The following is a 25,377-nucleotide window of genomic DNA, read 5'->3' as shown; positions in this document are numbered from 1 at the left end:
TATGCCAGCGCTTCAGGGAGGACTCTATGGGCTCTACGGGCCTGTCTTCAGATACACGGTGGCTGCGGGCCACTACTCGTGCTAGCCACCGCACCAGCTTCAACTACACTTAGGTGACTCGCCACGTCACCAGGTGATACTGCAGTGCTGGTTGAAGGTCCAGGATGTACTAGGCCGCTCGTGCTTGCCAGATCACGAGAAATGTGAGCGGCACTAGTATTGGCACTCTGCTGCATACGAGAAACTCCCGGTTCTTGCAAGTCAGCAACTCCAGAATGGGGTCGGGTACGCCTGACCCTAGCAGGGACCCCTCTGTCGTCGGAGCTATCTGTCAGGTAGCCGCTGCTGTCATCTGGTTCGTATATTGACCCTGATTCTGCCAGTGAGGCTTCCCCATCGCTCTCACCTGACATGGCCATTATACTGTAAACCTCTTCACCACTGTACCAACGTTTTTCATTTTAGTAACTAAATTTACCGGTACAGTAGTGCGACTACTAGGTAATAAAAGCACCTGGTTGTCGAGGACTATTTGGTCGCTACAAAAAAAAAAACTGCTAGTGCTAACAGAGATCAGGCTTGACTCTGCTAACGCAGCGGTTTTGTGTGATTTGTGTTTTTTGGAAGTGTCAGTAATCTATTGATTACTACACTTGCCTGGGTAAGGTGGTCTGGGCAAGGGGGCTAAACGCAGGTGCTAGCAGGAATCAGTGCTGATTGTGCAAACACTGCGTTTTTGGAACACTAAATTATGGGGACGCTAGTATAGTTCTGATCAGATCAGATATTGATCTGTGCAAACACTATACTAGTAATGGAGGTGTGTGTGTGTTAGTGTAGTGGGACCCTGATGCTAACTAGCTAGCCTAAGTTGTGTCACCCGTGATGCTAATACAGTGATCAGTAATCACTGTATATAGTGAACACTGTGACAGGGCAGTGAAGGGGTTAACTGGGGAAGATCAAGGGGTTAAACCTTTATAGGGGGATAGATGGCGGGTGGCCTAAACCTATTTGGGCTTAGCGCAAGCGCAAATTAGGGTCACAAGTGACACTAAATACAGTGATCAGTAGTTATCTGATTTACTGTATATATTAGTGCACTGTGTTATAGGCAGTGAAGGGGTTAACTGGGGGAGATCAAGGGGTTAAAAGTTTATTAGGGGATAGGTGGCGGGTGCCCTAACCTTATGTGGGCTTAGCGCAAGCGCAAATTAGGGTCACTAGTGACACTAAATACAGTGATCAGTATTTACCTATATACTGTATTTAGTGCACAGAGTAATAGGGTGTAAAGGGGTTAACTGGGGCTGATCAAGGGGTTAAAACTTTATTAGGGGATAGGTGGCGGGTGCCCTAACCCTATTTGGGCCAAACGCAGGCGTAAACTAGGCTCACAAGTGACACTTATACAGTGATCAGTAAAATATCTGTATACCACTGTATATAGTGTTCACTGTGAGGGGTTTGGGGGTGATCAGAGGTGATGTGAGGTGTGTCAGTGTAGTGTTGGTGGAAACTCACGTTTTTGCTGTGTCTCTGTCTTCTCCTGGAACCGAAAGGACTCCAGGAGGGACAGTGACATCACTTCCCCTGCCTGTGTTTACATTACACAGACAGGGGACAGATTGCCATTGGTTGGGACCGATCGCCAGACACTGACCAAAAATCATTGGTCAGTATCTGATGATTGATCGGTTCCCTACCGAATCCGTTCGGAATCGGGACCCGCGGCGCGCGGGAGCGCGCTCTGGGAGCCCAGATCGCGCCCGACGTAGGCCTACGTCGTCAGACGGGATCGTGCCACACTGCCGCAGTAGGGTCAATGTAAGCAGATGTAAAGTGGTTAATGTATAACGTGTTTTTGAAATAATGTTAAAAAATATTCTTATCCTTAGGATGGTCCGCTGTGGTACGTTTAATGCATTTTGGATTTTTAATACAGAAATGTTGGCTTACTGAAAAGTATGTCCATGTACAGTATAGTATGCACTCAATACTTGGTTGGCGCTCCTTTTGCATGAATTACTGCATCAATGTGGCATGGCATGGAGGTGATCAGCCTGTGGCACTGCTGAGGTGTTATGGAAGCCCGATTTGCTTTGATAGCGGCTTTCAGCTCATTTGCATTGTTGGGTCTGGTGTCTCTCATTTTGCTTCTGACAATACCCCACAGATTCTCTTTGGGGTTTAGCTCAGGCGAGTTTGCTGGCCAATCAAGCACAGTGATAACATGATCAGTAACCAGGTATTGGTACTTTTGGCAGTGTGGACAGGTGCCAAGTCCTTCTGGAAAATGAAATCAGCATCTCCATAAAGCTGTTCAGCAGAGGGAAGCATGAAGTGCTCTAGAATTTCCTGGTAGAGGGCTGCACTGACTTTGGACCTGATAAAACACAGTGGACCAACACCAGCAGATGGCATGGCTCCCCAAATCATCACGGACTGGGGAAACTTCACACTGGACCTCATGCAACTTGGATTCTGTGCCCCTCCACTCTTCCTTCAGACTCTGGGAACTTGATTTCCAAATTAAATGCAAAATTTACTTTCACCTGAAAGAGGACTTTGGACCACTGAGCAACAGTCCAGTCCTTTATCTTCTTAGCCCAGGTAAGACGCTTCTGACGTTTTCTCTGGTTCAGAAGTGTCTTGACACAAGGAATGTGACAGTTGTAGCCCATATCCTGGATACGTCTGTGTGTGATGGCTCTTTATGCCTTGCTGTAGTCCACTCCTTGTGAATCTCCTCCAAATTCTTGAATGGTCTTTGCTTTAAAATCCTCTCAAGGCTGCGGTTATCCCTGTTGCTCGTGTACCTTATTCTACCACACTTTTTCCTTCCACTTAACTTGCCATTAATATGCTTGGATACAGCACTCTGTGAACAGCTAGCTTTAGCAATGACCTTTTGTGACGTACCCTCCTTGTGGAGGGTGTCAATGACTGTCTAGCCAGCAGTCTTCCCCATGATTGTGTAACCTACTGAACCAGACTGGAAAACCATTTAAAAGCTCGGGAAATCTTTACAGGTGTTTTGAGTTAAAAGCGTTTTTTTATTTTTTGAGCGCCCGGAAGAGGATTTTCTTGCTGCTCTTACTGCTATTGGCTATAATATTCCATATTAGAGGATGACATTGAAGAACTGAACCATTGATCTTTGGATATATTACTGGTATAAAGCCCATCTATTTCATAGAAGCCTGAATGACCCAAAAAGGTGTATACTTTATTGGGTCCACTACATCTGGTAAGCCTTCATTACAGTTGTCCCATTGGTGGTGCTCAAGCACCTGAATTCACAATAGAAGACTTATCAGTTGCACATCTATGGTGGAATTTGTGGACTTTATGCTATGATGAGCATTTCACATTAACAGCATCAGCCACTTTATCACTTCATGCACTCTTATATATTTTTTGTATATATGTTTTATGATTTTGTGGTCCATATTTAATTTTGCACTTTATTGCCTAGTACTGCAGTAATTTTGTGGTTCTTATGCAATTTTGCACTTTATGTATTGAAGTATTCAGATACTTTATAAGTTGCACATTTCAGCATTGTAATTACGTGATTTTGCACATAGTTTATGCACTTTATTTTTTGGGGTAGCATATATTTATATGCATTAGCACCATTGCACTTTATAACACAATCTAACAGCGCTGCAAATTTTTGCTTTTCCACAGTTTACGTGCCTCTGACATTTGCAGCTCTCCTCTCTGCTCCCTCCCCCCCCCCCCCCCCCCGCCTTGCCTGTCTGCTCTTGACAGTGCCCGTCCCTTCCCCTCCTGCTGCCTTAATAATTGTTATTTCTCTTTTGTTCATCGATGGACACAGCGCTCCATAAATCATAACTACTGGGTTATATTGCCTCCTCCAGGAGTAGGACTAGGAGAACAAAAAACACTTGGCTACGCCCATGGGCCGTCCTCAACTGGTATATATTCCCCCATCTGTCTAGTCTGGAGTAAGGCCCTAGGCTCCCTGCTAGGATCTCTTGGCCCATTATTTTTTTTGCATTTTTTCTTGGGAGATCTACAATCAACTGCTGGGCTGGGTGACGAGCTGGAGAATCTAGATCCAGTGGTCCCCCCAGCCCAGCCAGTGAGCGCGTGCAGATCACATCTACGTGCTAGGTTGGTTGATTGGATAGCAGGGATGTCTATCAGTGGGTCGGGCAGGCCCGATGTGACACCCGCGATCATCCCCGGGAGAGGCAGAACGGCAATCTACCCATGTAAACAAGACAGATATCCGTTCTGACAGGGAGGAAGACAGAGATCTTGTGTTCCTGGATACCTGTCTTCCTCTAGTCAGAGTAGCCCCCCCCCCAGGGTTAGCAAGCCAGAGTTGTATAAAGTGCTCGAAACCCATACTTGAGTAAAAGTACAAGTGCTCGACCAAAAAGTGACTTGAGTAGAAGTGGAAGTGCTCGATCAAAAAGTGACTTGAGTAGAAGTACTAAAGTATTCAACATTTTTTGTACTTAAGTATTGCAAGTAGTTTTTTTTTTTTAAATTTTGCTACTCAATTACTGAAAGTAAAAGTACAAGTACTGTGTTATGTAGTTATTAAAGAAAAGTCAAAAGTTTGAACATCATATTGTTTTTTATTATTTCAAATGCAGCTTTTATTTATACATACAGTAGCATTTATTTTCGTATGAGCTGATAATACACATGTTTTGAGCTTCATGAAACCTGCCATCTACTGTTCTGGCAGTGGTCATTTTTATAATTGTAACGAGTAACTATGCAGCACAAAAAAAAAATATCGGAGTAGAAGTATTGAAATCATGGAAAAAATGTAGTGAAGTAAAAGTGGAAGTAGGAGAAAAAAATTATACTCCAGGAAAGATACCGCCTTTCGGTACTTAAGTACAGTAGTGAAGTAGTTCTACTTAGTTACTATAGATCTCTGTAGCAAGCACCCCCTGGGGACAAACGTAACCCTTTGATCGCCCCTGATGTTAACCCCTTTCCCGCCAGTATCATTAGTGCAGTGACAGTGCATTTTTTATAAAAATATTGCATCATTTGTAGATGCTATAACTTTTGCACAAACCAAGTAATACACACCTATTGGGATTTTTTTTTTTAACCAAAAATATGTAGCAGCATACATATTGGCCTTAAATTGATGAAAAAAAATAGATTTTTTAATTTTTTTTTATTGGCTGTGTTTTATAGCAGAAAGTAAAAAATATTGTTGGTTTTTTTTTTTCCAAAATTGTCGCTCTTTTTTTGTTTATAGCGCAAAAAAAAAAAAAGAAGAGGAAAAAAAAGAAGATTTTACCCCCTTCCTGACCAGGCCCTATTTTGCAATTCGGCACTGCGTGACTTTAATGGACAATTGTGCGGTCGTGCGACGCTGTACCTAAACGAATTTGACGTCCTTTTTTCCCATAAACAGAGCTTTCTTTTGGTGGTATTTGATCACCTGTGCGATTTTTTGATCGTGCGCTATAAACAAAAAAAGAGCAAAAATAACAATATTTTTAACATTTTTTTATCTGAAATTCCCCAAAAAAATGTAAAAATCAAAATTTTGTTAACCTTTTAGGCCAATTTGTTTTCTGCTACACATGTTTGGTAAAAAAAATCGCAATAAGCGTATTTTGATTGGTTTGCGCAAAAGTTATTGCGTTTACTAACTAAGGGAAAGATTTTTGTCATTTTTATTGGTTTTTTTTTTAACGAGTAATGGCGGCGATCTGTGATTTTTTTTTTTTTTTGCGGGACAGATCGGACCCTTGACTGACATTTTTGACACTTTTGGGGGTACCAGTGACATTACTGCAGTAATCAGTGCTATACATATGCACTGTTACTGTAAAAATTACACTGGCAGGGAAGGGGTTAACTTTATTGGAGATGCAGGGGTTAAATGTGTCCCTAGGGGCGTGTTTCTAACTGTTATGGGATGTGGCTGTTTGTGTAACTACAGAGATATACGATCCTACATAGCAGGACCGTATGATCTCTGCACTTACACAGGGGAGAATGACAGGCGGCTTTGTTTACATTAGCCGCCTGCCTTTCTCCCTCTGTACCGGACGATCGCGAGTGACCGGCGGACATCGGGTCCGCCGTTCACACGCGCGGGGATCACAGTGAATGAGCGGGGGCGGGAGCGCGCCTCCAGCGGCGCGCACTCGCCCCCTATTGGCTCGCAGGCGAGTGACGTACCCATACGTCACTTTCCCTGCACGGGTCGGCAAGTGGTTAAAGTAAGGCAGTGCCGTATCGCAAAAGATGGCCTGGTCATTAAGGGGGGTAAAACCTTCCAGTCCAGAAGTGGTTAATGCCAACCATTAAACCAAACCATAACCTTTTCCTTAACCTAGTCGCCAAACTAAAGGGCCATACACACTATAAGTTTTTCTGAAGACCTTTTCCTTCAGATTTACCTTTTCTATGTAGTGCAAGGGCCTGCCAGATTGCAGACAAATTGAAAGTGTTTAGGTTTGACCTCATATTATATGGTTTTGGTAAATCTGAAGGAAAAAGTCTTCAGAAAATCTTATAGTGTGTATGGCCCATAACCCACACTTACCTCACTGGACACTACAACTACTGGTGCTGAATGCACACTCTCCTTTTTCAAAAACGACTGACTTGGTACTTGAATTAATTTTTTTCGTTGTTTTGTCACAAAAATAACTTGATTGCATCACCCAAGTATGCATGTTTAGGCCTTAGGAGGTTAGAAGAACACTTGCTAAGCTGGAAGGAAAATCTGAAACATTTTTCTGGTGCCCAACAGATCATCTAACGTCTATAGATACCTTTAGAGCAACACAAAGACACTTCAGAAAAACATACTTTGTAATATTGTATTGTTATGTGTTTTGTGGTATTTGCTAAAAGATGATGAGATGCTTTAAATAACTGTAGGCCTAGTTCAATTTCCTTCAAATGTATACAAATGAAGAGTTGAATGAATGAGAACATGTAAGTAAACAGATGAAGATTAGAATGCAACAAGAATTCAAGTTATCAGAACTCCAAGGTTGCGAGCAGTTTACAGCAAGCCAATGGTGGTGAAATCTATAAAACTATTACATAGCTGACCAGTAACATCAGCAGAAGGGCCAAATAGTTGATTGCTGCTGTGTACAATAAGCACACACTTCAGAACTGTCTCGATATGTTCATCTCTAAAGGAATCCTCTCAGACCTATGTGTTGTGTAAGGTTACAAAGGACCCCAGATGTCCTATTCACCTACCAGACAGAAAGCTTTATTGAAATGCATTTCTATTCTGATTTGAGGGCTGCTTTAAAGGCTATGATTGTAGTTACGTTTGCCAGCTATCAGCGTTACAAATATACTGAACAAAATTATAAACTCAACACTTGTTTTTGCCCCCATTTTTTTATGAGCTGAACTCAAAGATCTAAGAAATCCAGGATTCACCTGTGAAGAGAACACCTCTCCAAAGTACCAGACGTCATTGAATGGAGCATTTGCCCACTCAAGTCGGTTACGACGACAAACTGCAGTCAGGTGGAGACCCCGATGAGGACGACGAGCATGCAGATGAGCCTCCCTGAGATGGTTTCTGACAGTTTGTGCAGAAATTCTTTGGTTATGCAAACTGATAGTTGCAGCAGCTGTCCGGGTGGCTGGTCTCAGACGATCTTGGAGGTGAAGATGCTGGATGTGGAGGTCCTGGACTGGTGTGATTACACGTGGTCTGCGGTTGTGAGTCCAGTTGGATGTACTGCCAAATTCTCTGAAACGCCTTTGGAGACGGCTTATGGTAGAGAAATGAACATTCAATTCACAGGCAACAGCTCTGGTGGACATTCCTGCAGTCAGCATGCCAATTGCACGCTCCCTCAAAACCTGCGACATCTGTGGCATTGTGCTGTGTGATAAAACTGCACATTTTAGAGTGGCCTTTTATTGTGACCAGCCTAATGGGCTATACACGCTATAATATTTTCTGAAGACTTTTTCCTTTAGACTTTCCAAAACCATATAATATGAGGTCAAACCTAAACACTTTCAATTTGTATGCACTCTGGCAGGACCTTGCACTACATAGAAAAGGTAAATCTGAAGGAAATCTAACCACAAAAGTTGGATAGTGTGTATCCAGCTTAAGGCACACCTGTGCAATAATCATGCTGTCTAATCGGCATCTTGATATGCCACACCTGTGAGGTGGATGGATTATCTCGGCAAAGGAGAAGTGCTCACTAAAACCCCGTACACACGATCAGATTATCGAACGATCTGTCATCCGTTTTTTGTGGCATGCTAGTCTGATGTGGAAAGTGAAGAGTTTATTTTCATACGAATTTTCCCGTATGACAGAATTCTACTTCAGAAGTGATGTCATGTGTTGGATTGCTTTGTATGTGTTCTTTCGTCTCTGAGCATGCCTAGTCTTGCTCTTAAGATTTTTTTTCCGTCGAAATCTGTACTAATGAGACGAAAATCGGACGTTGTACTACGGACGACAAAAATTTTATAGCCTGCACATCAGGATTTTGTCAGCCGAAAAGTCGGAGTTGGCTGTCGAAAGCACCATACTAACAATCTGAAAATCGGCAGATCGGTCATCGGACGAATTTTCCATTCAGATTTTCTTATCATGTGTACGGGCCTTAACACAGATTTAGACAGATTTTTGAACAATATGTGAGAGAAATAGGCCTTTTGTGTACATAGAAAAAGTCTTAGATCTTTGAGTTCAGCTCATGAAGAATGGGGGCAAAAAAAAAAGTGTTGCGTTTATAATTTTGTTCCTTGTATTAATCCACACCCTGTAAATCTGTAAATATAGGGTTGCTAACACTAAAGTTTGGTATAAAAAAACCTGCATGAAACTGAAAACAAAATACAAAGTGTGGCGTCACCCATATAATCAATCACATGAATCAAAACATTCAGTACAATATCAAAAACTAAATGTCCACCACAGATGAATGAATAAATAAATATATTAACAAATGCATAAAATGATCAATAGATTCAATCAAAAAGTCTCATAAGCTCTTCCTGTGCAATAGTGAAAATATTTATCATGGGGCTGGGACCAACTTTTAAATTGCTTTTATCTTCCATGTGCCAAAAGAAGACACGAGCCACCACCTTCCAGTGAAATACAAACTCCCCAAACACATATGATGCAGGTAACTACAGCATCAATACCATGCAGGGCCGGTGCAAGAATTATTGACACCTTAGGCAAAACCTTATTTTGCCGCCCCCCCCCCCCCCCTTGGCTCTGCCCCTAACTCCACCCCTTTTGCCCTGCCCATTAATGCCTGCCTTTTTTTTTCTCATTAAAGTTTCAAAAGTATAACAAATTATTCATTGCATTCCCAATGACTTCAAGAATGTTAGGCATACATGGATTGCATATGGAAACATAGGCTTAATAAGTATTCCAACAAAATGCCCCAACTTTATAATGACTGCTCAAAAACCTAAAATAAAAACACTTTCAAAGTTGCTACTATTCCCACAAACCAAACTTCTCCTGTACCCTGTAATCCCTGCTCCCAACATCCTGCAATCCCTGCTTCCAGCACCCTGCCATTCCAGCCACACCAGCACCCTGCAATCCCCGCTCCCAGCACCCTGCCATTCCAGCCACACCAGCACCCTGCAATCCCCGCTCCCAGCACCCTGCCATTCCAGCCACACCAGCACCCTGCAATCCCCGCTCCCAGCACCCTGCCATTCCAGCCACACCTGCACCCTGCAATACCTGCACCCTGCAATCCCCGCTCCCAGCACCCTGCCATTCCTGCCACACCAGCACCCTGCAATCCCTGCCACAACAGCACCCTGCAATCCCAGCTCCCAGCACCCTGCCATTCCTGCCACTCCAGCATCCTGTCATCCCTTCTCCTAGCACCCTGCAATTCCTGCTACCAGCAATCCCCACTCTCAGCTTCCTGCAATCCCGTTCCCAGCACCCTACCATTCCTGCCACACCAGAACCCTGCCACCCTTGCTTCATTACCCTGCAATTCCTGGTACCAGAAATTCCTGCAATCCCAGCTCCCAGCACCCTACCATTCCTGCCACACTAGTACCCTGTCATCCCTGCTCCCAGCACCCTACAATCCCCGATCCCAGCACCCTGCCATCCCTTAGTCCAGCTTGCACCCCAGCATCCTGCCAACTTTGTTCAGGATGTAGAGGGGTGGGCGGTCCCCGATCCTGCATACAGCAGAGCAGGAGGAATTATCACTGATCTTCCCTCCACCTCCTCTCAGGCTGGCTGAGTCACACACAAACACAAGGCTGTCTCAGTGTTACAATGCTGAGTGCCGGGAGTTGCCATGCCATACAGATCTTACTGTAACACCAGCCGGCCAAACTCACCCTCCAGCGAGCTCCTCTCCTCTGTCCTCTCCGCCAACCACTCCAAATGGTCTCTCCAAATCCAGCGATCTCTGGCCTCGTCCTCCTTCCTTCTCTCTATGGTAATGTCTGAGTGCCACAGCCTTCCTGACACCAGGAAACTGTACAGCAATTGTCCCCCTGCCCAATCCACCCCTGACTGGTGTGGCGGAAGAGCCAGGAGAAGAGACACAGATATGGCCGCATGGTGGAACCTCCCACTGTGCGGCCTGGACATGCAACTCCCCCGACTAATGTGCGCTCTAGACCGGCGCCTACCTTGCCTATAGGTAGTGCCGGCCCTGATACCATGCGTGACAAAGAGCTTCCAAACACCAGCCACCACCTTCTTGTGAAATGCAACCAGCCTCATGTCTCCTCTATTTAATGGCACCCAACTCCGGTCCCAACTCTGGCAATAAAAGCTCACCAGGAGCCAGATAAATATAGCCAATAGTGCAGTATTTTATTTAAAATCTCCGGACACAGGGTTGCTCTTAGAAACCACAGGGCCCCATACAGCCAACCTGACAGCCCCCCCCCCCCCCCCCCAGAAATAAACACATTTTACCAAGCTTATGTTATGAATAAACACAGTGAGTGATCATCAGTGATCACTCGTTGTGTGATCATTAAGGAAAGGAAGGAGCTGTAAAAATGACATAGTTCCTGGACCCTTCCTCCACTCTCATTCATGAAGGATTCTATTGTATGCTTGAGGTGCTGGCAGGAAGGAGAGGAGAAAAGCTGGAAGCACTGCCGGGGTAGGGGGCACACAGGGGGGGGCTGGGCAGCAGGGGGGAAAGGTATGGTGCACGGGGGGGGGGGGGCAATTACTGGAACTGATCCCCTGTATGGCTCTTTCTGCAGCAGCTGAAAGCCGGTGGAAGGGAGAGGAGAAAAAGTCAGCTTTCAGCTGCTGCAGTGACAGCAATACAGGGGATCAGTTCCAGTAATTGGCCCTGATACGCATCATTGATGAGCACTAAGTGGCACTAATAGGCGGCATTGATGAGCACTGATGGGCAGCCCTGATAGACAATACTGATGAGCACTGATAGGCAACATTGATGAGCAGTGATAGGCAGAACTGATGGGCATTGATAAAAACTAATAGGTTGCACTGATAGGCATCACTGATGGGCACTAATAGGCATCACTGATGGGCACTGATAGGCAGCATTGATGAGCACTGATAGGCGGTATTGATAAGCACTAATTGGTGGCACTGATAGGCGGCATTTAAGAGCACTCATAGGTAGCATTAATGGGCACTAATAGGCGGCAATCATAATCGCTGATAGGTAGCACTGATAGGCAGCATTGATGAGCACTGATAAGTGGCACTGATGGGCAGCATTAATGGGCACTGAAAGATGGCATTATTGGGCACTGATAGGCAGCATTGATGAGCACTGATGGGCGGCATTTATGAGCACTGATAGGCAGCATTAGGCGGCACTAATAAGCATTGATGAGCACTGATAGGTGGCACTAATAGGCATTGATGAGCACTGATAGGCAGCACTGATGGGCATTGATGAGCACTGATAGCTGGCACTGATGATTATTTCCTCATTATCCCATTTACAAAGAGCAGATAAAAGGTCCAGAGTTCATTTCAAGTGTGCTATTTGCATTTGGAATCTGTTGCTGTCAACTCTCAATATAAGATCCAAAGAGCTGTCACTATCAGTGAAGCAAGCCATCATTAGGCTGAAAAACAAAACAAAACAAACCCATCAGAGAGATAGCAAAAACATTAGGGGTGGCCAAATCAACTGTTTGGAACATCCTTAAAAAGAAAGAACGCACCGGTGAGCTCAGCAACACCAAAAGACCCGGAAGACCACTGAAAAAAACTGTGGTGGATGACCGAAGAATTCTTTCCCTGGTGAAGAAAACACCCTTCACAACAGTTGGCCAGATCAAGAACACTCTCCAGGAGGTAGGTGTATGTGTGTCAAAGTCAACACTCAAGAGAAGACTTCACCAGAGTGAATACAGAGGGTTCACCACAAGATGTAAACCATTGGTGAGCCTCAAAAACAGGAAGGCCAGATTAGAGTTTGCCAAACAGCATATAAAAAAGCCTTCACAGTTCTGGAACATCCTATGGACAGATGAGACCAAGATCAACTTGTACCAGAGTGATGGGAAGAGAAGAGTATGGAGAAGGAAAGGAACTGCTCATGATCCAAAGCATACCACCTCATCAGTGAAGCATGGTGGTGGTAATGTCATGGCGTGGGCATGTATGGCTGCCAATGGAACTGGTTCTCTTGTATTTATTGATGATGTGACTGCTGACAAAAGCAGCAGGATGAATTCTGAAGTGTTTCAGGCAATATTATCTTCTCATATTCAGCCAAATGCTTTCGAATTCATTGGACGGCGCTTCACAGTGCAGATGGACAATGACCCGAAGCATACTGCGAAAGCAACCAAAGAGTTTTTTAAGAGAAAGAAGTGTAATGTTATGCAATGGCCAAGTCAATCACCTGACCTGAATCCGATTGAGCATGCATTTCACTTGCTGAAGACAAAACTGAAGGGAAAATGTTCCAAGAACAAGCAGGAACTAAAGACAGTTGCAGTAGAGGCCTGGCAGAGCATCACCAGGGATGAAACCCAGCGTCTGGTGATGTCTATGTGTTCCAGACTTCAAGCTGTAATTGACTGCAGAGGATTTGCAACCAAGTGTTAAAAAGTGAAAGTTTGATTTATGATTGTTAATCTGTCCCATTACTTTTGGTCCCTTAAAAAGTGGGAGGCACATATACAAACTGTTGTAATTCCTACACCGTTCACCTGATTTGGATGTAAATACCCTCAAATTAAAGCTGAAAGTCTGCAGTTAAAGCACATCTTGTTTGTTTCATTTCAAATCCATTGTGGTGGTGTATAGAGCCAAAAAGATTAGAATTGTGTCGATGTCCCAATATTTATGGACCTGACTGTATATGGGTGGTGCTATACTTTTTATTTTGTTTTCCACTATCAGTGTTTTTCATCCTTGATGAACCCCAGTTCAGTATTCACAGAATTTAAACCATGACATTACAACACTGTTGTGAAGGAAAAGAATTAAACAAAAATTACCAACATAGCGCTAGAGTCCAATGAGTTTGTAAGAGGAAAGTGAAACCACAACAAATTAGGTTGATCTTCAACTATCAGAATTGTGCTCAACCAAGTTTTAAAACATTCACCAAAGAAGGGGTTAACTCGGTGTGATGTGTGATGTGCCATGCTGCTCCATCCACCAGCGGCAAATCTGATAACTGCAAAAAACATAAATAGAAAAGACAGAGCGCACCGTCTCCTAGTGCAATACCGTTTAGTGCCGGTTCACACATATGCGATGCGGGAAACATAGCACTTGCAGGCAGTTCACACTGCCATGTGCGAAAAACTTGGGGTGTCATTACAAAGTTAACGACACCCCCAGATCAGTTTGCATATCGCAGTGCGAACTGTCAGTTCGGACATGAATCGGATCGCATAGGTCTGAACACCCATGCGATCTGATTCTGGTGCGGACCCATAAAAGGGTCCTGTGCAAGCTGTGTCCGAATGCGATGCGAATTCAGCCGTACAATATGTATGGCTGAATTTGCATCGCACAGACATCACATGTGATTTTCAGAGCAGTGCGCTCCAAATCACATGCAATGTCTGTCCTCGCATATATGTGAACCGGGACTTATTGTATAAAATTCTAAGATAACAAAGCAACACTAAACACTCACATTGTGTTGAGAGAAACAAGCGCGGTCTGTGTGAAGCTGTAGTGGCTCTCCCATGTGTAGGGCTTCAGGCTGGATCCAAGGCAAGCTGACATTCACTATATCAGTGTGCAGCCGCCAATAAGCTGCATACAAGCCGCCCGCTCACAACGAGGATCCTCCGATCACCGGAAAACTCGATCCAGATACAACAAGTGATCCTTGAGCCACTACAGTTTCACACAGACGCGCTTGTTTCTCTTAACACGATGTGAGTGTTTAGTGTTACTTTTTTATCTTTTAATTTTATACAATAAACGGTGTTACACTAGGAGCCGGTGTGCTCTGTCTTTTCTTTTTATGTTATTACTGTTGTGAAGGAACAGCTCAAGTTTGTGAATGATTATCCATTCCATCAGTAAGCTTATGATGACCACGAGTTGCACTGATGCAATGTGATTGGAACAGGGCTTGCTTCCAGGGCTGCCGTTAGAAATCATGGGGCCCCATACAGCCTACCTGGCAGCCCCCCCCCCCCCCCCCCCGAATATATCAAGACAATATTTTCACTAAAAATACACTAAAATCATTATTAGCAGACACAAGCATAACAGAGAGCCTGTGTGAATTAGCCATGTTTAATTGTTTTTTTATATTGTATTTGTATTTTTACAAAAATTATCATTTATTTTAAAATGTCAAAAATGTTTACAATTATTTTATTTTACAATTTTCTTTAACTTCAAACATTGTTTTTTTTATTAAAACTACTGTATTTACAATTGACAAAAATGTATAGCAAATGAACACAGATATGGTAAAATGCCAAAAGGTACAAAGGCAAAATAAAAGATACATTCCCATGAATTCAGTAGCATAAAATAACACGCAATCATGCAAGTGTAGCAGGATTTCCAGCCTTTGTGCTGGATGTGAGTCCGCCAGGGTTACCGCTAGTTACAACAGCACATTTAAGCATGTTCTCCAAGTGTGAGCACTGAGACAAGAAACAGTCCAGCGTCTTTTGGTGCTTGTATTTATTTTAGGAACTTGGATGGGAGAAGGGAATGAGCGGGATACTCCTCTGGCTCGACTATACACAGTGTAATGGGACAACTGAGAAAAATGCCTCTTGACGCTGACTTGACGCCAGCTGAATGCCGGTTGTTGCTTGTTAACGCTGACTTGCTAACACTGAACTGACCTTGACACTCCTCAGTGACACAAAGTCCTTTGCACAGCTCCCTTTAGCCAGTGGTGGGATTCAAAAATTTTAGTAACCAGTTCCGACTTTCCCAGCAGAATGACCAGCGTGCCCCCTTTCAATGCACAGTGACCAGCGTGCCCTCTTTCAATGCACAGTGACCAGCGTGCCCCCTTTCAATGCACAGTGACCAGCGTGCCCCCTTTCAATGCAGAGAGACCGGCGTGCCCCCCTTTCAATGCACAGTGACCAGCGTGCCCCCTTTCAATGCACAGTGACCAGCGTGCCCCCTTTCAATGCAGAGAAACCAGCGTGCCCCCTTTCAATGCACAGTGACCAGCATGCCCCCGTTCAATGCACGGTGACCAGCGATGCGTGCCCCCCTTTCAATGCACAGTGACCAGCGTGCCCCCCTTTCAATGCAGAGAGACCAGCGTGCCCCCTTTCAATGCACAGTGACCACAGCATTGCCCCCAATCATTGCAGAGTGCCAGCCACAGCATTGCCCCCAATGATTGCAGAGTGCCAGCCACAGCATTGCCCCCAATCATTGCAGAGTGCCAGCCACAGCATTGCCCCCAATGATTGCAGAGTGCCAGCCACAGCATTGCCCCCAATCATTGCAGAGTGCCAGCCACAGCATTGCCCCCAATGATTGCAGAGTGCCAGCCACAGCATTGCCCCTAATGATTGCAGAGTGCCAGCCACAGCATTGCCCCTAATGATTGCAGAGTGCCAGCCACAGCATTGCCCCTAATGATTGCAGAGTGCCAGCCACAGCATTGCCTCCAATGATTCCAGAGTGCCAGCCACAGCATTGCCCCCAATGATTGCAGAGTGCCAGCCACAGCATTGCCCCCAATTGCAGAGTGCCAGCCACAGCATTGCCCCCAATTGCAGAGTGCCAGCCACAGCATTGCCCCCAATTGCAGAGCGCCAGCCACAGCATTGCCCCCAATTGCAGAGCGCCAGCCCCAGCATTGCCCCCAATTGCAGAGCGCCAGCCACAGCATTGCCCCCAATTGCAGAGCGCCAGCCACAGCATTGCCCCCAATTGCAGAGCGCCAGCCCCAGCATTGCCCCCAATTGCAGAGCGCCAGCCCCAGCATTGCCCCCAATTGCAGAGCGCCAGCCCCAGCATTGCCCCCAATTGCAGAGCGCCAGCCACAGCATTGCCCCCAATTGCAGAGTGCCAGTCTCGCAGTCTGCTCCCTGCGTCTCCGAGTCCTCAGTCCTCCCGCGGCGCCTCCTCCTCGTCCAATGGCACGGTGTTTGCCTTTCGGCCAATCAGGAAGCGGGAGGACCCGCTCCCTGATTGGCCAGGAGGAGGATCCGTGTGACAATAGCAAATTCTCATTCGCTATTGTCACAGAATGGGCGGGTCGGGGCGCACTGCTCCGCCCCCCGGCCGCCACGTCTGCCCGAGCGCGGGACATTCAATTGTCCTGCGCGTCCTTAGACGCGCAGAGGGATTCAGCCGGTTCTGCAAACTTGCAGAAAGTTAGCAACCGGTTCTATGGAACTGGTGCGAACCGGCTGAATCCCACCACTGCCTTTAGCCCTCTTGGCTGAGGTAGCTACTTGTAACACTGCTGCAACTCTTAACACTTCAGGGCCCACACCGGCACCCTCTCTCACTGAATTCTCTTCAGGGCTTAGACTCAGGTACCCCCTTTCTAAGCTACCTCCTGGTTAGCTGGCTCCTGGATCCCTCCGACCTTCTGGAGTGGTCCCCGGGGCAGTTCACAGTACTCGGGACTCTGCTTTCCTGGAAACTCCGGCCCCAACAGCTCCGCATGGTCCTCAGCACACTGGATCCCTCTCTGCAGCTCAGCTTAACCTTCCGTCCTCTAGGCCGACCGCCAAGGACACCTTTCCTCATGCTGACAGGAGGAGAGCCAGACGTCACCCTCCTCCTGGGACTCTGCTTCCCGCCAAAGACGCTGCGTCATGTGTTCCCCTCAGTTTTATACCCCATCCCAGGATGCATTGCGGCAGAATCTGCCCTCTGGAATAGATAAAAGCCCTGGTGTGCCATTGGTCAGGTTTCCTCCACTGCCCAATAGGAGCCCTTATTGGACACAGTAGGGAGACTCCCCAAGCTCAACAGGCACACCTGAGAACCAGTGGCGGCCGGTGCGTTGGGGGAGCAGGGGCACCGCCCCCCCTATCCATGCGTCCGGCCCCCTAATCTACATGTGGGGCGCCGGACGCATGGAGTTTAATGGGGCTTTTTTTTTTTTTAGTCACCTGATTAGAGCCAGAGGCTCTAATAGGCTTCAGCAAAGGGTGAACCCGGGGGACAGAGCAGTGCGCCCCGAGCCCGCCCATTGTGTGAAAATAGCGAATGAAAATTTGCTATTGTCACACGGATCCTCCTCCTGGCCAATCAGGAAGCGGGTCCGATACGCGCTTCCTGATTGGCCGAAAAGGCAAACCCCATGCCATTAGCCGAGGAGGAGGCTGGAGGACTGAGGACTCGAGGAGACGCCGGGGGACTGAAGTGCACTGGTCTGGGGGGGGGGGGGGCTTGGCAGGCTGGTCCCTGTGCATTGAAAGGGGGCACGCTATGCCTTAATTACTGAAGGCCGCACTTTTGTGACCTCAAAGTCACGCAATTTTTACAGCGTTTTTTGCCGCAAAGCAATGCCTATTACATTTTTCTGTTTGGGTCCCCCCCCCCCCCCCCCAAAAAAAAAATTTTGAGCACCAGCCGCCACTGCTGATAAGCAGACAGGGCCACCCATATGCTTTTCCTAGCACCCACCTAGGAGGGTGCTACACAGGGTTCAGGGAAGAGTACAATCAAAGGGTATCTTTAGATTAAATAATGCATCCTGATAACAATAATAGTGCAGCATACACCTGGACAAGGTCACCGAAGAGTGACATGCAGAGCTAGAGGTGCAGACCCAGTTCCAGCATACTATTCACAAGTCACCAAGGTCTGGAGCCATCTATCCCATATCTTATGAAACTTAAGTGGGCACCCTCTGTGGGCATATATAAACTTCTTATATGGTATGGTGGTATTCATTTCAAATATCCAACCTTTGATGGAGGGTGGGTGAGCACGCATCCCTTGTTTAGCAATCAGCTTCCTAGCTATGAAAAGGGTTTAATGGAGAAAGGTGAATTTATCCATGTCGTCGTCAGGAAGTATTCCCAACAAACAGGGCTTAGGGTGTAGGGTCAAAGGGGATCCCATGTTGTCATGAAGGAATGTAAAAATCTGCTGCCAGAAACCCTGAACTTTAGAGCAGTGCCATATTAGATGAGAGAAAGTTCCTGGCCTTTCTCCACACATTGGACAGTGGCTAGATTGTTGTGGTTTATACCTTGCCAACCGGACGGGGGTTAAATATGAACGATACAAAATATATAGCTGTGGGAGGCGATCCGAAAGTCTGGGGGACACCAATCTACACTTATCCAGCGCCTCTCCCCATTCCTCATCCTCCACACCACCAACATCTCTCTCCCAGCGGGGTTTAAGTGCATAAGTGAGGGTAGTAGAGGGAGGTACATATAATGTAGTATAGAATGTGGAAATTAGACCTTTAGGTTAATTTCCTTTGATAACCTCAAGCACAAACATGGAATACAGCTGGGGGGGGCAGCATCTACAAACTGTGTACGAAAGGCATGGCCGATTTGCCAATACCTAAAGAACATATGACTGGGCAACTGATTTTACAATGTTTTTAAAATTATTTATTTCAATGTTTAATTAATATTTTTTTTTTGGCATGAAAGTGAAGCCTGCAGGAGGGGAGCAGCACAGTAAAATAATGGCACATGGGGGAGGGCGGGGGGGGGGGGGTCAGAAGTAGGCAGAATAGGGAGGGGTCTCTATTTAAAAACCCGGACGTGATGTCATGACATCACTTCCAGGTGCTCGGTGCCAAATTCAAACAAATTACAGCATTCAAAACAGCCAAACTTGGCGTTTTGAATGCTTTTAAGTGCCGAGGAGGGGTTTGGGGTCTTTTAGACCCCCAGATCCCTCCACAAGAGTACCTCTAAAAAAAAGTTAAACATTTATTTTTTAAATGTCCGAAAATATCGGCAGATGTCGGCCGATACCGACATGCGATGACCAAAATATCAGTATCGGTATCGGCAAAAACAATATCGGTCAACCACTACTTTAACTTTAAATTCTTGACATACCTCATGGTATAACAAAAGAAAGATGAAAAAGCTTATGTGCCTTGGTACATTTCTGGAGTAAAGGGGGTCATAGATTGGGACTGGTTGAGGGTGACCTTCATGAAATGACAATACCCCCACCAATGATGTCACACCCTTTCTTGCCGCCCCTAACAATCCTATGTAAATCATCTCTTATTTATTTCCGCAGAGTGAAAAAGATGATAACCAAATACAGATGGCTGGAGATGACGTGGAGCTACCTGAGGATCTGCAGAAGATGATGGCTGATGATCAGGTTGAAGAAGAGGAGAAGAATTCCTTCTTGGGCCACATCCAAAACATCCAGAATATGGACATGGACACCTTAAAAGAAAAAGCCTCGACCACACTCACTGAGATCAAACAAGCAGCCGAAGAAAAGTGTCTGCTGATGTAGGCTGCGATATTACAAGTACCACTAAATGGAGAAGCTTGTCATCACCATGTGATCATTCTTTGGTCTGCACTAGGGGACTTCAACTTTATGTTGCATTTTAGGCATGATGATAAAGAATCAATGCTATTGGAACTCAGGGGAAAGAAACTTTCTGAGATTTTATTTCAAATGAAACGTGATATAAAGTTTGGTTTATTTACATTGTTTGGAAGAAGGGAGTAATGCGCTCTCTTCACTAATATAGTATTGTTTAATTTTATAATATCATATTTTATGAATGGGATCTGGACTAGATACCAGAGTCAATATTCAAGAAGGCTCATCTAAGATATTTTCAGATGTGTAGGCTTAGGCAAAGACTGGCACAAGTCTCTCCAAGGACAATGGCCAGGGTGATAGTACTTCCTTTTCAGATTTGGCCCAAGAATATAAATACTTCCATTACATGTGAAGTGTCCTCACCTTGCCCCAGCACCATATAGGTGCATTGTGTCAGAGGTGGGACCCTGGTCAGTTTGCTGTCACTTTAAATGGGGAGTACAATAGAGGATCTTATTGGCCAGAGATTATGGACATACCTGAAGGGGTAATATCTGCCCGCTGCCTGACTGCTCAGATAACTATGGAAAATAATACATAACTGTTTAAATACTTCACACTTCAGTGTGTCTATCGGTACCGAGTCATGTGATGCTGAGTGCCTATGTCATTAAAGGGAATTTGTCATGCAAAATATCCATGTAAGAAGCCTCAAATGTATTTCTCACACTTCTGTGCTGCATATATAATTTTCTAGGGCAATGAAGCTGAAAATCTCCCGTTTCTCTGTATGGCATGTAATGGATTCTGTTGATATGAAGCCTACAGCAGCTAATGATGGAAGTCAATAAAATTATGCCTTCCTTCTTCTGCATGTCCACCAAACTGTTGCCCAGGGGTGCATCTTTTGCATCTTTTAAGCTCTCTTCTAAATAAAAGGACCATAACAGTCAAATGGATTTATCTCTATATTGTTAAAGGTGAACTTCACTAAAAGCTGATTTTGCATACCCTGTTCCCCTGAAAATAAGCCCTACCCCGAAAATAAGACCTAGCGTTATTTTCGGGAATGTCTGCAATAAAAGCCCTAACCCGAAAATAAGCCCTAGTTAAAGTTGTTGTAAAAACATGTAATCTATTTTGTAAAAAGATTATATAATGTGCAGTGTGTCTCCTTTTTGTAACTTTATTGTGGCAAATACCTTATTTACTGCGCTGCTGGGCACTCACGTGACCCGCCGGAGATCTTCTCCTCTCCTCCCGGCTGGGGTCAGCTGCCTCTCCCTCTTCAGTACGGGGAAGAAGAGCTTTGGCGGGTCACGTGAGCACCCAGCAATGCGGTAAATAAGGTATTTGCCACAATAAAGTTACAAAAAGGAGAGACACTGCATACGTTAGCCATTGTTTATTTTTGGGATTACAGAATGTCATAAGCTGATAGGGGGAGAGAGGGAGAGAAGACACAGGAACTTTTTTAAAAAACATTTTATTGTTTTATTCCAGGTGTTTTAGAACACAGAGAGGGGTAAATAAATAAATAAGACATCCCCTGAAAATAAGCCCTAGTATGTTTTTTGTAGCCAAAAATTATTATAAGACCCGGTCTTATTTTCGGGGAAACACGGTATTTCTCAGGGACTTCAGTGGTAAGACATTCAACCAGAATTTCCAGATCTACCCAACTGCTCTGACAGCTACAAATTCTCATCACCCTCCCATGCTGAATTTGCTGTAATTTTGAATTCACAGTCCAACAGCAATAGAATGAGCACTCCTCGTGGTCATCTCAGAGGAGAAGGAATAATGTAGGTTGAAATCAGTGGTGTATTTTGGTTTTGTTAAAACAGTTTACATTAAAATGGGTGCTCCCCCCCCCCCCCATCTAAATTTGTCTCACCCCAGCTGCTTTAAAATTGCGTGACGAATGACATAAATGTTACTAACCATAGGCTACATTTATAAAGCCTTCGCGGGTTATTACTTTAGCTTTACAGAGGAGGTCTGGTGATAGAATGACTACCTATGATCTGATGTTTGCAGTGATATCTCACATCGCTGTTTGCGTGTAAGACCAACACGCGTGTTTGCCTTTGCGTGCGAGCATGGGAGGATGGGGGCACATTAGGAAACATTTTTTCTTTTTTTTAAACTGTTGCTTCTATTTTTTTGTTTTGTTTTCATCATTTTTATTGCTTTCACAAGGAATGTAAACATCCTTGTGACAGGTATTCTTTATGGAGAGATCTGGGGTCTATAAGACCCCAAATCCCCCGTCTCCACTTAAAAGCATTCAAAACACCAAGATAGGTGTTCCTGAATGCTTTGGATATTTAAAAACTGGCGCAGATGGCTCCCGATTAAACTGAAAGTGATGTCATTGTTTCCAGTTTACTTTTATGAACAGCCGAGCAGAGTCGATTCCCGCTTTGATTGGCTGTCCATCCAGCCGGCGGAAGTGCTGGCTTCTCGCTCAGGTCTCCCGCTCCGATTGCTATTGCAAGAGAGTGACCGCTGGCTCTAAAAAATTATGCCGGGGTGATGCCTGCAGCTGCAGGCATCATCCCAGTGCAGACACCGCCCCTTGAAAAATGCCGCCCCGTTTGCCCTCGCGATAGATAAGCCCCTGAATAAATTGTGTTTGGTTGTTTTGAAGCCATTTAAATTGCCTGAGATTGTTCTTAGAGCTCATTCATGCAGTGCTCTCTGAAGACATTTGACAGGTATGTAAGGAGGTGTTGTATTGGAATTATACTAGGGAGGTCAGTTTTTTCAATATGAAACCAAAAATCAAGAACACGGGGACATGATGACCTCAAACTAACTGGAGGGAAGTTCAAAACGAATCTTAGAAAGTATTATTTTACTGAAAGGGTAGTTGATGCTTGGAATAAACTACCAGCAGAGGTAGTGAGACAGTAGCCAGTAAATGACTTCAAACATGCTTGGGACAAATATAGATCTATGCTGGGACAATAAAGTTACAGAAAAAAACAAAGAAAGAAAATAGGCAGACTCGATGGACTACTAGGTCTTTTTCTGCTGTCACTCTATGTTTCTATGTTTATACCCAGGGGGTATATTTCTGGCTTTAAAGCAAAGCATTGGGCCTGCAGCATGTGTACACCTGTGACCAGTGCCTCTACAGCTAAAGGCAGAATGGGGGGAGGGGGGTAGAGGTCAAGGGGCGGTAAAAGCACAGCTCATCCACATGGCTTTGCTGCTCCTCAACCCTAGTGTGAATGAGCCCTTTAAGTGCCCAGACTGGACATTATTTATTTACATTGACTTAGAACTACCTTCTGTGTAGTTACAATGGAGAACTGGCAGGCTGCCAAAATTCTTGTGCAATAGAAAGTAATAGAAAACAAAAATGTGATCTCTGTGCCTATAGCTAGGGAGATGAATGAGGGTTTGTTTAGGTTCCTGCAAAGATGTCTATTGAAATTTCCCCCCCCCCCCCCCCCCTAATCACCAAAAGCAGTGTACAGAAACTGCTTTCAGGAATCGGTGCCACAAAGTCAGCGCCGTTCCAATTCAGACTATGCCATTGCCGGCAATTGGCTCCGATTTGACATGCGATTTAACATTATTATTATTATACAGGATTTATATAGCACCAACAGTTTGCGCAGCACTTTACAAGATGAGGGAAGACAATACAGTTACAATACAATTCAATACAGGGGGAATTAGAGGGCCCTGCTCGTTAGAGCTTACAAACTAGAAGGAAGGGTAAGTGAAACAAAAGGCAATTACTGTGGGGGATGAGCTGATGGAGAAAATGGAAGTACAGTTGTTAGGTGGGGGTAGGATAGGCTTCTCTGAAGAGGAGGGTTTTCAGGGATTATCTACAAGCTAATTGAGTAGGAGATAATTTGGACAGAGTGGGGTAAGGAGTTCCATAAGATTGGAGAGGCTCTGGAAAAGTCCTGGAGGTGAGCATGGGAGGAGGTGACGAGGGAGCTAGAGAGCAGGAGGTCTTGAGAGGAACAAAGAGAGCGATTAGGTTGGTATTTTGAGACTAGGTTTGTGATGTAACTGGGGGCTAAATTGTGGATGGCTTTGTAAGGTGTTGTTAGTATGTTGAATTTAATACGTTGGGTGAGCGGAAGCCAGTGGAGGGATTGACAGAGAGACACTGAGCGATTGGTAAGGTGGACGAGTCTGCCAGCAGCATTCATGATGGATTGAAGGGGGATAGCCTATGTAGAGGTAAGCCAATGAGAAGGGAATTGCAATCAAGGCGCGAAATGACCAGGGAGTGAACTAGGTGCTTTGTTGTGTCATTGGTTAGAAAGGGGCATATTTTAGAAATGTTGTGGAGGTTGAGGCGGCAAGATTTGGACAGTGATTGGATGTGGGGCTTGAAGGAGAGTTCAGAGTCCAGGACTACACCTAGGACCTTGGCATGTGGGGATGGGCTGATAGTTGTGCCAACGATTTTGACATACAGATCAGGGGAAGGGGCACATGTTCGGTTTTGGATAGATTTGAGGAAGAGGCTTGACATCCAGACTGATATATCTGCTAGTAAATTAGTGATAAGTGAGGAGACTGAGGGAATGAGCTGAGGGATGCATAAATAGATTTGAGTATCGTCAGCGTAGAGATGGTATTGGAAACCATGGGAGGCTATCAGCTGACCCAGAGAGGAAGTGTAGACTGAAAATAGGAGAGGTCCAAGAACAGAACCTTGGGGAACCCCAACAGAGAAAGGAAGAGGGGAGGGGGAAGTAGAATTGTAAGTAACGCTAAAGGTGTGGTTGGATAGGTAGGAAGAGAACCAGTGAAGAGTACAGACACGGAGACCAAAGGTGTAGAATTTATTGAGGAAGAAGGGGTGGTCAACTGTATCAAAGGCAACAGAAAGGTGTAGGAGTACAGAATAGTGTCCATTGGTTTTGCCCATTAGTAGATTATTTGTTGGTTTGAGGAGAGCAGTTTCTGTGGAGTGTTGAGGCCGAAATCCAGACTGAAGGAGATCAAGAAGGCTATTCACGGCAAGGTGGTCCCTCAGTTGGTTGTAGAGCAGATGTTCAAGGAGTTTGGATAAAAAGGGAGCTAGGAAATAGGGTGTAGGTTGTTGGTTGGGTCCAGTGAGGGCTTTTTAAGTATGGGGCTGACTAGTGCATGCTTTAGAGAGTTGGGGAAGATGCCAGAAGAGAGGGATCGATTGAAGCTGTGGGTTAGAGAGTGTAGAATAGAGCCAGAGGGGTGAATGTAGCATTTGCAAGGGAACAGGATCCAGAGGGCAGGTGGTTAGCTGGACGTTAGCAAGTAGTTTAGCAACCTTGTCTATAGTGGTGGGGTTGAATGAGGGAAGTAGTGATTGTACCTGTGGGCATAAAGTGTAAAGCATGGAGGGTATCTGAACAGCAGAGATCTCCTCACAAATAGTATAAATCTTCTGTTTGAAGTGATTGGCGATCTCCTGGGCAATG

At 45.2% G+C, this 25,377-nt stretch overlaps 1 protein-coding gene across 1 annotated transcript in view; it reads left to right on the top strand.

The window, feature by feature from the left end:
* The window catches only part of LMAN1 (lectin, mannose binding 1), a 180,972-nt gene extending 161,073 nt beyond the window's left edge, over window positions 1–19,899 (top strand). The window contains 1 exon segment of the mRNA XM_082275150.1: window positions 19,670–19,899. Coding sequence (XP_082131276.1) covers window positions 19,670–19,897 — 228 coding nt within the window. The 3' untranslated portion in view covers window positions 19,898–19,899.
* Window positions 19,900–25,377: the final 5,478 nt, after the last annotated feature.

The sequence above is a fragment of the Pelophylax lessonae genome (assembly GCF_965119305.1).
Source record: "Pelophylax lessonae genome assembly, chromosome: 1".
NCBI lineage: Eukaryota > Metazoa > Chordata > Amphibia > Anura > Ranidae > Pelophylax > Pelophylax lessonae.
This window is presented reverse-complemented; position numbering and strand designations above follow the sequence as displayed.